This window comes from Sapajus apella, unplaced genomic scaffold (genome assembly GCF_009761245.1).
Source record: "Sapajus apella isolate SASKATOON/1434 unplaced genomic scaffold, GSC_monkey_1.0 scaffold49, whole genome shotgun sequence".
Lineage (NCBI taxonomy): Eukaryota > Metazoa > Chordata > Mammalia > Primates > Cebidae > Sapajus > Sapajus apella.
In genome coordinates, this window is record NW_022436989.1 from 10,235,929 (window position 1) to 10,250,149 (window position 14,221).

At 36.9% G+C, this 14,221-nt stretch overlaps 1 protein-coding gene across 12 annotated transcripts in view; it reads right to left on the reverse strand.

Moving 5' to 3' along the window:
• RYR2 (ryanodine receptor 2) overlaps nt 1–14,221 on the reverse strand; it is a 784,407-nt gene that overhangs the window by 282,387 nt on the left and 487,799 nt on the right. For all 12 annotated transcript variants that reach the window (XM_032242431.1, XM_032242430.1, XM_032242419.1 and 9 more), the window contains 2 exons: nt 10,253–10,412; nt 8,155–8,302 (listed from right to left, as the gene is read on the reverse strand). In XM_032242431.1, coding sequence (XP_032098322.1) covers nt 8,155–8,302; nt 10,253–10,412 — 308 coding nt within the window. The remainder of the gene's footprint in view (nt 1–8,154; nt 8,303–10,252; nt 10,413–14,221) is intronic.

Below are 14,221 nucleotides of genomic sequence, written 5' to 3' on the forward strand. Positions count from 1 at the left end.
GTATAAAAATGATGCTTCACCAAATACCGAATATCAATGAAGAGGCAAATTATTAAAAAGAACCAAAATTTCTGGAGCTGAAAAGTGCAGTAACTGAAATTAAAAATACATTAGAGGGCTCAACAACAGATTTGAGCTGACAAGAATCAATGAGCTTGAAGATAAGTCCATTAGTCAAGTATGAAAAACAGAAAGAAAAAGAAATGAAGAAAGATGAGCCTGTGGGATACACTCAACCATATCAACATACACATAATAAAAGTCACAGGCTGTGACTGCATGCAGTGGCTCATGTCTGCAATCCCAGCACTTTGGAAGGCTGAGGTGGGTGGATCACCTGAGGTCGGGAGTTCCAGATTAGCCTGACCAACATGGGGAAGTCTTGTCTTTACTAAAAATACAAAATTAGCCAGGCGTGGTGGAGCATGCCTGTAATCCCAGCTACTTGGGAGGCTGAGGCGGGAGAATCACTTTAACCTGGGATCTGGAGGTTGCGGTGAGCCAAGATCATGCCATTGCTCTTTAGTCTGGGGAAAAAGAGTGAAACTCCTCTCAAAAAATAAAAATTAAAAAATCACAGATTGTAAGGAGAGACAAAAAAGAAGAAAGAATGAACAAATGATGGCCAGAAACTTTGCAAATTTGATGAAAACATTCATTTACACATCAAAGAAGTACAATAAACTTTGAGGATAAACTCAAAGAAATTAAAACCAGATACGTCATAATCAATCTGTTCAAATCCAAAACCAGAGAGAGAATCCTGAAAACAGAAAGAGAGATAAGCAACTCATCACATACAAGTGACCCACCAAAAGATTACTGGCAATGTCTTATCAGAAAACATAAAGGCCAGAAGGCATTGGGATGATATATCTGACTACTAAAACAAACAAACAAAATTGTCAGCTGAGAATTCTATAACCAGCACATCTTTACTGCTCTCTTTAAGACTTCTAATCTAGTCCAGGCTTTCCTGACTTCTACTCCTTAGAAAAATAAACTTATTTTCTATTTCAACCTGAAGACAGTAATTGTACAGTAGACTACCCTCAGTTTCCTCTTGAAGGTTTTTGCATCGTCTTCAATTTTCACTTCTTTCCTACTAACCTTAGGGGAGCAAGAGTTGTTCTTCCATTTACATGAGGTCGATCCCTTCACCCATGCTCTGAATTTCATTCCCTTCAGCCTCCTCAGAGGCCACAGTTCATCAAGCCCCTCTTACTCTATTTTCAACCTCTCTCTCCCTTAGTGTAAAAACGTCCAAATTTCTTTCACTTAGAAAATGAAATCTTTAACCCTCTGTTTCTCTCTAGCAACAGTCTCACGTTTATATTTATATATGTAATTGAATCCTGGTATTCTGCTGAGTTGTTTTACATGCACCTCAAACTTAACATGTTTACAATAAAATACAGAATCGTCCTACTACCCTGTGTCCATCTGCTCCAATTCCTGTGCTCCCAATCAACATATGTGTACTTGACATCTATCCATCCAGAAACCATCTCAGATGCCTCCTTTGTCCTTCTGCTGATTCTACTTCTAAATGCCAAATAATTTTTTCTGTTCACAGTATTGCCAAAGATAAGGCCTCTCATCTATACTCTTTTTTTAGTCACCAAACTGCTGTCCTCATCTCCAGTTTTGTTTACATTCAGCCTTTTTCCTAAACAGCCACTAGAATCACTCTTTTAGTTAAAAAAACAAACAAACGAACAAAAAATCAGCCAGGCGCAGTGGCTCACACCTGTAATCCCAGCACTTTGGGAGGCTGAGGCGGGTGGATCATGAGGTCAAGAGATCGAGACCATCCAGGCCAACATGGTGAAACCCTATCTCTACTAAAAATGCAAAAAAATTAGCTGGGTGTGGTGGTGCATGCCTGTAGTCCTTGCTGCTCTGGGGGCTGAGGCAGGAGAATCGCTTGAACCTGGCAGGCAGAGGCTGCAGTGAGCTGAGATCGTGCCACTGTACTCCAGCCTGGCAACAGAGCAAGACTCCATCTTAAAAAAAAAAAAACAAAAACCTGTTTCAACTCCTGCCTCCTCTACTTGATCTACTGCCACTTTTCAAATTCCACTTTACATGTGGTCATGCAAACCTCTCTGAAATTCCCATTTACCACCCTCCTTGTGTCTCTAAACCTTTACATATACTATTCTCTCTGTCTGAAGTGCATGAACCCAGTTGAGTTACCTTTGGTGGTTTTAAAATATGTCCACAAATACTTTAGTACACCTCCATTCAAAAAGTGTGGTCTTCATTTAGTGGTTTACTTGTAACGAACAGAATATGATAGAACTAATGATAACAAGCATTGCAGGCTTCTCCTTTTACTCATTCTTCGATTTTCATTCTGCGGGAAGTTAACTTCCACATGAAAGCACTCAACCAACTCTATGAAGAGCTCTGTGTGGCAAGGCAGTGCCCATCTGGCTGTGTCTTCTGCCAACAGCCAGAGAGGAAGCGAGTTCTTTAGCCAACAGTTACGCAAGTGAGCTGTCTTAGTATCAAGCGCTCCAACTCTAGGGAAGTCTTCGGATGACTTAATCCCTGGCCAACTTAATAGCAACCGCAGAGAGACCATCATCCAGAAGCACCTGACTATACCACTCTCACATTCATAACCCACAGAAACTTTCTAGGTAACAAATGTTTGTTATTTTAGGCCACCGAGGAGTTTTTTGGTGGGGAGGGGTAGTTTGCTGCAGGGAATAGATAACTAACAGAGCTCCTCTGTAAAGATTTCACTCATATCACCAAGCTGAGTTAAACCCCATGTGATATGACTCTTGGGCTTAATACTTACATTGCATGGTAGTGGTGGCAATTTAGTCTATTTTCCCTCTCTACACTGAGAGCTACATAAGACAAAACTCATATTCATCACTGAACTCCCAGAACTAGGCACAGTAGACGTTCCATATCTACGTATTAAAATAAAATGGAAACGAGAAGAATTTCAAATATGGAAGTAAAACGGAGTGCAGCACAGGTTTTGTAGATATAAGCTCCTTTTCTGTCTTCTTGAAATTCACATAATTCAGAAGAAAGTAGGTACCCATAAGATAGCAATAAGTTGTCCACAAGCATGTTAGAAAGACGAAGCTATTAATATATAGTGGCTACAAAGGGTATAAAACCCTGTATGTCAGAATAACATCTTAACATTTTACTTATCCAGCACCATTCCGGAGTAAAGCTATCTCTAAAAGTAAATGTATCATGTGTCACTGAATACAGTTTATGCCCTTAAGTGACAATATCTTTAAAATACAACCATCGCTGATTTTTTTTCTGCCTGACATGTAATGCATATTTCCATGTACAGGGAAAAATGTACTCCTTTTCTTGGATACCAACCATAATTAACTCTTTCCTTGAAGACTCCAGGTTATCATTTCTCTGAACTGTATGGTTTCCCCTTATTTTTAGTTATTATCTAAAACTTTATATATTTATTATCTGTAAGTTTAGAATTGAGTCAACCAGACCTTGGCATTCTCTCTTTGTAATTTTCAATGACTATCATGAAAGCAAGGTTGTGAGAATTCCTTCTAAATGTAGAGTAAATAACTTTCAAAATGTTTCATATTAAGCAGAGCTGGGGAGTGGAAGGAAAACAAGTAATTATATCTCTATTAAGACTATAGATACTAAAAATATAAATATTCACGCGTAAAGGAATGAAAACATAAGGAAATCAAATGGTTGACGTGTCAGACTATAAAACCATGTGTGAGGGTTTTCCCCAAAACTTTATCATTATCATTATATAAGTATCTTTCCAACCTAAAAATATATTGACTGTCACCTCTGCTACTTACATCCTCCAGGGATACACAAATGTTAAAGAATTATAAAGTTAGAGGGAAACTCAAGAATTATATGATTATTACACCCTTCTTTCGTCTAAACAGAGTAGTTGAATCAAATATTTGAAAATATGCAAGAATACTATTGGGAGTACTATATTATCATAAGGTAATGTTAGGTTAGTGAATATCTGTATATCTGATATATACATCTGCTCATTAGAAAGTACACTTGATAGGTCGTGTAAAAGCTGTGAAACCAGGATCTCTTGACACTGTGACTGAATATCGACGTTCTCCAGAGGATGCCACAGTCACTCAAAAATGCCATGCTTCCCTTAGGGAATGTGAGACACAGTCACACATAACCATGGTAGATCACTCAGAATAATCCATGATTATTAAATCCAAATATTATTAAATGTCTGAAAGTTTAGCCAAAACAAAAATACATTTAAGATCAATTAACCATTGAAAAGATTGATAAAATCAATTAATCCCTTAGAGGAGTGATGAAGATAAAAAAAGAGAAAACAAGCTATCAATATCAGGAATGAAAAGGGGTATATCATTGCCAGTCATACAGACATTAAAAGAATAAGAGCACATTAGTGCAATTTTATGCCTTTATATGGCAATCTAAATTAAATGAACTAATTTACCGAAAAACGTAATTTATCAAAACTGACACAGGGGTAAATAGAAAATCTAATTGCTCTCAAGCTATTAAATGAATTGAATTCATAATAAAATACCCTTCCTACAGGACAAAATTCTAGGCTCATGGTTTCAATTATAAATTCTATCAAATATTTGAAAAAGAAATAATACAGCATTAACACAAATTCTTTCAGAAAACAGAAGAGAAAATTTCCTACTTGGAAGGCTAGCTTTACATTGATATCAAAATCTAACAATGACATTATAAGAAAAAAAATTATATAACAGTGTATTCCCTATAAACTTACATATGAAAGTCCTAAGCAAAATATGACCAAATAGAGTACAGCTCTATGTAAAAAAGGACAATGCATCATGACTAAGGAGAGTTATCCTAGAAAAAGAAAGTTGGTTTAACATTTGAAAATCACTGATATTCATGGTATCAACAGAGTAAAGGAGAAAAAACATGATCTATTCCATAAATGGCAAAAAAAAAAGCACTTGACAAAATTCAAGACCCTATTTGTGATCAAATCACCCAACAAACTAAGGATAAAAGGGAATTTCTTCAGTGTCATAAAGGACATCTACTAAAAGCTATACTTAATATCATTCTTAACGGTGAAACATTACAACTTTCCCCTATAAGGCAGAATAACCTCTCTTACCATTTCTATTAAACAGCGTTCTGAATTATTTACCAGTTCAATAAATCAAGATGCATAAAAGTTGTAACAATTGTAAAAGAAAAAGTGAGGTTTGGTTTCTGCAGACCTCATGATATTGTATACGGACGATTCCATTAAATTAATTACAAAAAAAAAAAAATAGAACTGACACATAAATTTAGCCAAATCATAGGATGTAAAATCAATATGCAAATATCAATTATATATCTCATATTCATATACAGTTGGAAAATGAAATTACTTTAAACTAACTTAATAGTATCAAAAATATCAGATAAATCTAACAAATAATGTAAGACCTCTACTCTGAAAACTGCAAAGCAATGCTAAGAGAAACTAAAGAGGATGAAAATAAATGGACAAATGAACCATGTTCATGAATTAGTTGACTAAACAGTGCTGAAATATCAATTCTTCCCAAGCTGACCTATGAATTCAACTGTACTCCCATCCAAATGAAATTGACAAGTTGAATCTAAATGTGTATAGAAATGCAAAAGAAGAAAAAGAGCAAAAAAAAACTTTAAGAAAGATGAAAGAAGTTGGAGGACTTGCCCTGCCTGATTTTAAGATTATGTGACAAAAATAAAGATAAGGGAATATTAGCTTCAGGACAGACATATAGATCAATGGAGCAGAATATATAGTCTTGAAATAGACTGACTTATATGTTCAATAGATATTGGAAAAGACGCCAAGGTAATTTAATTTGGTAAGGAGAACTGTTCCAAAAGATGGTACTGGGACAGTTGGATATTCATCTGCACAAAATATGAACCTTGATCTTAACCTTACATCATACACAAACGTTAACTCACTTTAGATCATAGACCTAAATGTAAAAGCTAAAATAATAAAACTCTGGAAGGAAACGTAAGAGAAAATATTTCTGTTTTTGCATAGGCAAAGATGTCCTAGGACATAAAACCCACAACTATAAAGGAAAAAAAAATCATAAATGAACTTCAAATTAAGAATGTCTGCTCTTTGAAAGACCTCATGAAGAAAATGAAAACGCAATCTATGAATGGAAGAAAATCTTGCAATATGTGACATATAAAATATATATGTCTTCTATATAAAATATACTTTTAAAGACACAATTCCGTAAAAGACCAACACAAATTAGAAAACATGCCTCAGCAATTATACTCTTAGGTATTTAGTCTAAGAGAAATGAAATATTAATTATACACCAAGATTTGTATATAAATATTCATAGCAGCCTTATTCATAATCACCTAAAATTGGAAACATCCCACATCTTCCAGCTATAGGAGAATGAATAAACAAACTGTACATTAGCATTATTATTTAAGAAATGCCAGTAATAGATCTTGTGATATACATAAAACATGCATGATGATACAAGTATTATATTGAACAAAAGAAGCCAGATATAAAAAATACATATTATAGTGATTATAACTATAAAATCTACATTTATAGATTACATTTATATTTCTGCTTGGTATAAACTAATCTGTAAATGATAGAACTTACAAAGTGGTTACTTTGTTGAGGACACAAAGAAACTTTCTGGAATGAAGAAAATAGTGGAGATGTTTTGGTAGTGGTTCCTTTTGTTTCTACAACTGTCAAACTTTACCAAACTGAACGCTTTAGATGTGTGTGTTCCATTGTATAAAAATTCTATTTCAATTTCAAAACATAATTAAATAGAACCAATTAGCTTTGAGGGTTTATTCTATGCCAGAGACTTACAGAAGTCTTCCTGATTGCCGTTTTCTGGCTTACAAGCCTTTTACCATTTACTTTCTTCCCAGTGGTTACATGAACTACATACCCTTTGAGACAGGATCTTCTTGGTATCTTGCACACCTAACAGCATCTGATTCATAATGGGTGAACCACATCTCTACTGTTATAAAGCTAACATCAAGATAGATATTATATTAGCATTATGGATATTATTAACAAGTGGATATCTCATTTAATTTGCAGCAAATATAAGAATCCAGTAACTGACAAGATCGGTCAAGATGCTAACTGTGTACTTACTCAATTCAAGGACTTAAAATATGTCAGAATGCCTACGATTAGGATCCTGGATCTGCCACTTTAAATGGGAAGACACATAAGTCCCTGAATCTCTGTTTCCTTATCTGTAAAATGAGCGTAATACAAGTATCATCCTCATAAGAGTTATTGTGAGGATAAATAAAAATGGTAAAAGCCTTAGAAACACTTAGTTAATATGTAAATATTAACTATTATTATTAAAGATCCACTTTTATGTTCAGATAATGCATTGAAAATATAAGCCATTAGAACACATTTGGAATACAGTTTTAAAATTTTCCATCAAAAATTATAGGCACTACGATGAAACACACAATCCTCATTTCATTTTTGCCAATTTTTTGAAAATGGGTATTAAATTAACTCAAACTGCAGGGGCAAAGGATTAAAGGGTGGATCATTCTAAACTATATCCTTCTTAAATAGGAATTATTTAAGAAAAATGTATTTTTGCAGAGCCTTTAAAAATCCATGTGCTCAACACAGAGTTATTCAGTAGCTATTGTAAAATAGCACATTAATTAACTCAATGTTGTCTGTACATGTGTGTAAATGATGAAGGTGGAATATTGTAAAACACTAGCCTCCGCTACCGACTTATTCCCCAAATCAGCAAAAAATCAGCTATTCCGGAGGAGGGCTGGTGGGATAGGGGAGGAGTATGATATCATAATAAGGGAGGTACCTATTGATCTCAGAATCTTGAAGAAGATAGGCCCATTTTCTCCACCCACAAAATCATCAGCATCCTGAGCCACCCCACTGAGAGAAGGTCTAATCCCTCAGGTGTCCTTCAGGGGAAGAAATGATCCACTTCGCTGAAATTCCACATACAGACTGGAGAACTCTATCAAGTACTCCCCCTTTAATTCATTTATTTGGCTTTAAAGAACTACTACGTGATCTTGCAAGCGAAGAAGAGAAAAGTAAAACCAAAATACCGTGATCCTGGTCTGGTGCTTCCAAGTTGTAGCCGTACCCCAGCAGCGTGCGCACAGCCTCGCGGAGGCTGTCCTTGTTGGATTTCTTGGTTCGGTCATCCAGAAGAGTGTAGGGAACAAGGCGAGGATTTCTTCTGTTCTTTACGTCCTGCGTGGAAAAACAGTGTGCGGCCATCAAAGCAATGCCAAGGGCTTTCGAAAATGAGTAGCTACCAAATACATCAAACTTTAAAGCCCATGAGAAAAACCTGACCCTTCCACAATCTCCGAGTCTTCCCAGGCTGCAAAGTTACCGAAACACTAGCAATATAAAAGATTCAATCAAATGAATAAGCGCATGTATGGAAAGCAGGCCCGCTCCACGGGAAAAAAAAGCGACAGTAACAAAAAACAACTTCAGCAATCTCTAACCACTTCCATCTGCCACGTCCAAATGGCAAAGGACGAATTTACGAAACACACAATTTCTGAGTGCAGTTCATGGACAGGGTTTTATTCCAAGAACAGCCAAATTAGTACTGGTTCCCCTCAGTGGTTCTCAGTCAGTGAACAACTTAAGGCTGATTTCCCTTCTTCAGAAAAAAGGCAGTGTGTTATGGACCATCCTTCCATGTCTCTAATTAAAAAATATGCTTTGGGTTGAATCCATCAACCAGCGAAACCAGGCAATGTCAGAGGCACTAAAATGACTTTAAAACTCGTAACTTGTCTATTATAAAAGAGGCTCCAAATTTAAACAGGGGTTACAATGTGTTGACAGAGAGAGAGAGAACAGCGTATCTTACTATCTTGGCAAAAGGATGTTCAACGTTAGAGCACAGAACTTACTTCCAAGGGATGGGAAAGACACAGCAACCCCTACAAGTGTGTAGGGCACTGCCGCTTTGGAAATGACTTCTTTCCATTCAGTCCCTGAGACCCGCTGCAGTATTTGCTCAAGTTCCCACATTTCAAGAAGCATAATCAATTCTCAATACTTTAACATAAACAGGAATTGGGAGGCTGTGGATGTTCGCACCACGCCTTCCCAAGGAAAAAAAAAGAAAACAATGGAAGCAGACAGGGGTTGTTCTGGTAAACCAGAGAATAAATACTGTATGATGTTGTTGTTGTTTTATTGCTATTGTAGTTTTGAGACAGAGTCTCACTGCAGCGTCAGCCTCCTGGGCTCAAGTGATCCTCCCACCTCAGCCCCCTGAGTAGCTGGGACTACAGGCATATGTACCATGCCCACTTAATTTTTAAATTTTTTTGTAGAGACAGTCTCAGTATGTTGCCAAGGCTGGTCTCAAGCTCCCAGGCTCTAACAGTCCTCCCACCTTAGCCTCCCAAAGTGCTGGACAGCAAGTGTGAGCTCCCACGCCCAACCAGAGATACTGTTTGTCTTGTTTTTTCTCCCTTTCCTCTTTCAGGCAAATTTGTACTGAATACCTAATCCTGATTACTTTAATACCCAAGTACCTAAATACTTGAATATCTACTGACACCTGGAGTAAAATGATCTGTAACAGTAACTCAGTAGTGAAACCTGAATTGATGCAATGTTTCTATAAACTGATGTTTATATTCTTTATCTCTCTTGGTATTACCTTGTCTGCCTCGCGTGGAATGAACTGTAATTTGAAGTCAGCTGCGCTACCAAGGTTGTTATGTATATATATGTAATATATCCTCAAATCTCCATTCTGAAAACCAAATAAAAAGATTGAATTCTGAAATTTATCTGGCCCCAGGGGTAGTGAATAAGGAATTGTGCACCCGTTTTAGTATCATTTTATCCCAATCTTCTTACATTTCAAAAGTTTCTCCTAAAATACAGTCTCACAGAGAGAAATACCACAAAACCATATTTTAAGTCACCAACGCGGTATTATTCATTGTGTGCCTAATATGTGTTCATGATCACAGCCAGAGCTAAGGTCATATAATTTCCTGAGTCTAGCACTAAAGAAGTGTTTTAGTCCAAATATGCACTATATGGGAGCTATATGATATGAGTTTTAAAACAGTCATTGTTTAATCCTTCCAGTTACAAATTACGTTAATTCCCACTTAAGTGAGTCTCAGAGCACATGCCACGGAGCTAATTCCTAGGTACCTGTTGGATGCCGTAAGTCCACCCCTGCCGGATTCGATCCCGGGCCCACACGTTGTGCGCGTTTTCTGCCAACTTGTCCACCATTGCTTCCTGAGACGGGGTGAGTTTTATAAAGCTCAGGTCCATAGGGGCAGGCTTGTATCCGCTTGTCAGCTGGTAACTATGCATCAAAGACAAAGAAATTGGTATACAATTGGCCTTTTCACAAAAACCCCTGGAAACATCATTTTACAGCCCTACCTCACTGCAGTTGTTCCATAAACCACAGTGGTAACCACTGGTGAAGTACCAGACCATAAGCCTGGGTTCCTTCCACTTTAGCTATAACTGATCAGATGGAAAAGCCATATAATCTTTGTGTTTTCATTTTTACATCAATAAGACAGAAATGGGATGACATGCCTGTCTCTTAAAGATGAAAAGGACCTGTCCTGTCATTGTTTGTGTTCCTAATAGCTGAGGCTTCTGTTTAGTCTAAATAAAAATATTGGTTACTTATTAAAATATTTTAGAGATTTTCTGTGAAGTCTGCATTTTTTCTTCAACTGTTAAATGTTAGATTAATGTAATATTTATTTCATAAATCATTATGTCCTTTCAGATATTTCTTATTCTACAGGGAAATTTAAATGTATTCGTAATTTATTTCCTTATTGTCACTGCTAGTTACATTTTTTAGGAAGCCTTTAAATAAGATAGAGACTACAAAGTAAAGAAAATCTCAGCTATATAATCATCTAAAATATGATCGCATTTTATTTCCCTAGAGTCCAAGGATCTCTTAGCAGAAAAATCCTTCTACATTCTAGGCTGGAGAGAGAAGTTACTATCATAATAAAACAGGTATAAGTTTTACTCGTTGGAAGAAATACAAAGTTGAAAATATTAACTTTTCAACCCACACATATAAGAGCAAGAGTACTGCTCTGCTCCACACACGTAGTATTTCATTTTATTTAACCACTGAGATTGGCAGAAAGCCTATTTTATAACTGCTTTCCTTTCATTCTTCTGTCACTGTTGTATTCCCCATTTCTGACTATACCTTGAGGTCAGGGTCTGTTTCTGATTCATTTTTCTAACTGCCGTTATCCTTAAAACAGTTCCCAGCAGATAACAGCCTTCTGATACGTAGTTGTTGAAAGAATTAATTTTTATTTACCAAATTAATATAGACATACATGCATCTTCAACTCAAGAACATTCACCAGGTAATTATGCTAAGTTACAAAATTAATTACTAAAACATGAGAAAATGCTCTTAAAAATAAATGTCAGAAAAGGCCGGGTGCAGTGGCTCACGTCTGTAATCCCAGCACTTTGGGAGATCAACAGTGGCAGATCACATGAGGCCAGGAGTTCAAGACCAGCCTGGCCAACATGGTAAAACCCAGTATCTACTAAAAATACAAAGATTAACCAGGCGTGGTGGCAGGTGCCTGTAATCCCAGCTATTCGAGAGGCTGAAGCAGGAGAATAGTTTAAACGCAGGAGGTGGAGATTCCAGTGAGCAGAGATTGCAGTGAGCCATGATCACACCACTGCTCTCCAGCCTGGGTGACAGAGCAAGACTCCATCTCAGAATAAATAAATAAATAAAAATAAACGTGAGAAAATGCTCTTGAAAATAAACTATAAATTATCTTAAAAATAAACTACTGGCCGGGCGCGGTGGCTCATGCCTGTAATCCCAGCACTTTGGGAGGCCGAGGCGGGTGGATCACGAGGTCAAGAGATCAAGACCATCCTGGTCAACATGGTGAAACCCCGTCTCTACTAAAAATACAAAAAATCAGCTGGGCATGGTGGCGCGTGCCTGTAATCCCAGCTACTCAGGAGGCTGAGGCAGGAGAATTGCCTGAACCCAGGAGGCGGTGGTTGCGGTGAGCCGAGATTGGGCCATTGCACTCCAGCCTGGGTAACAAGAGCGAAACTCCGTCTCAAAAAAAAATAAAAAATAAAAAAAATAAACTACTACTCTGGGCTATGACTGGCATCATTACAAGGCAAGCTCCTTGAAAGCAGGGAGTAGGGAGTTAGCCCATTTTATTCACAGTGACCCTCCTGCACCTAGACTAGTGACCAATACATGGTAGGCGTTCAGTAAAAATCTGCTGAATGAATCAATATATTACAGCAATAAATAACTTTTTAAAGGTTGAATAAACCTGGCTTTAGCTTAATTACTTCTATTTTATTATAAAACATCCCATATATTATAAGCAATTTAACTAAAGGCTGGGCACAGTGGCTCATGCCTGTAATCCCAGCACTTTGGGAGGTCGAGGCAGGTGGATTACTTGAGGCCAGGAGTTCAAGACCAGTCTGGCCAGCATGGCAAAACCCCATCTCTACCAAAAAATACAAAAAAAATTAGCTGGGCATGGTGGTGCACACCTGTAATCCCAGCTACTTGGGAGGATGAGGCAGGAGAATCGCTTGAACCTGGGAGGTGGAGATGGCAGTGAGTCAAGATTGGGCCACTGCACTCCAGCCTGGGTGATAATGGAAGACTCTGTCACAAAAAAAAAAAAAAAAAAAAGCATTTTATCTATCTGTAGACAAAAAAAAGTAACTTCTGTAGACAAAAGCTTTACAAATGTTTTCTTTTGAGCGGATCAGATTGTCACAATTAGAGCAAATTACTGGTGTATGTCATTCAATTTACATTTATATAAGTCAAATTTATGGACATTAAATTTTGTTCCATTTTACATAAAAGCTCTGTATGTATGGACAATTAACCACAGCTTCTGTTTTTTCATAAAGAAGCCATGTGGGAATTTTTTTAACAACTCATATAAATCATTGCATTTGACAGATTTCTGACATGTAAACAGAAAAACCTATAAACTGGAATCACAACTAAAAATATAAGTTCTTATTTGGAAAGTATTTTCTTTAGAATATATAGATATATTTATGTACTTAAAAAAACCAAAAACATTCATATATCTATAGAAATTGTACATATTTTGGTTATATATATATTTTTACATGTTTTTGGTTTTTATTTTTGTTATTTTTTGAGACGGGAGTCTCACTTTGCTGCCCAGGCTGATCTTCAACATCTGGTCTCAAGCAATCCTCCTGCCTCAGTCTCCCAAATTGCTGGGGTTACAGGCATGAGCCACCACTCCTGGCCTGGAATTTTTTTTTTTTCAAGAGAAAGCTCCCAGTACCTTTCAAATGCACCAACAGGTAATCAAGCTACCGTAGCCTAATTTCCAAGTTTAACAGTTGCTGGAGGCAGCCTCAGGGTACACAATGAATAGCCCAGTCTTTGTACTTCCTTACTCCTTACTCCCCCACAACTACTTCTCACTCCTCACAACTGGCCCATAGTCACCCAGCATAAGGCAGCATACAATCTCTCAACAGCCTTGATCCCATCTAGCAGCCATGGAGGCCACACAGATGAAGTTTCCATATTCACCTGCGAATCACTGATTAGAGCCACTACGACCCTAATGAGGGATACATGCATTCCCAAAGAGCAGTGATCCTTTCCGGAAATCAATTTTTAATGGTAGAATTTCTTGCAATATCTCCTGGAATGAGGAAGTACTTTTGAAAGGTGGAAGGTGGGAAGGAGGTCCTTCCAAATAAAAACTTACAGACAAGTTCTACTAATGTGTGAAGCTGGATAATATTGACATAATCATTCATCTTTATTTTCTAAGTTTTCTTCTTCCCATACAGATTTCTTCTAGAATAGCTTTAATCTGTGATCTCAATGAAAACTTACGGAAATGCATTTGCATCTGTTTAATTAGCCCAATAATTTGTCCACATTCGTTTTCATATGTAAATTGTAACTTATTTTACTTTCTTCTCTCTATACCCTGTACAAGAAAGGATTTGAAGCTTAGAATTGTTTTTTTAAATGGCTAATAATCCCATCAGAATTATAGTTATGCTCATTTCACCTGAACCTTTTTATTTCTACCTATTTTAAACAACAAATCA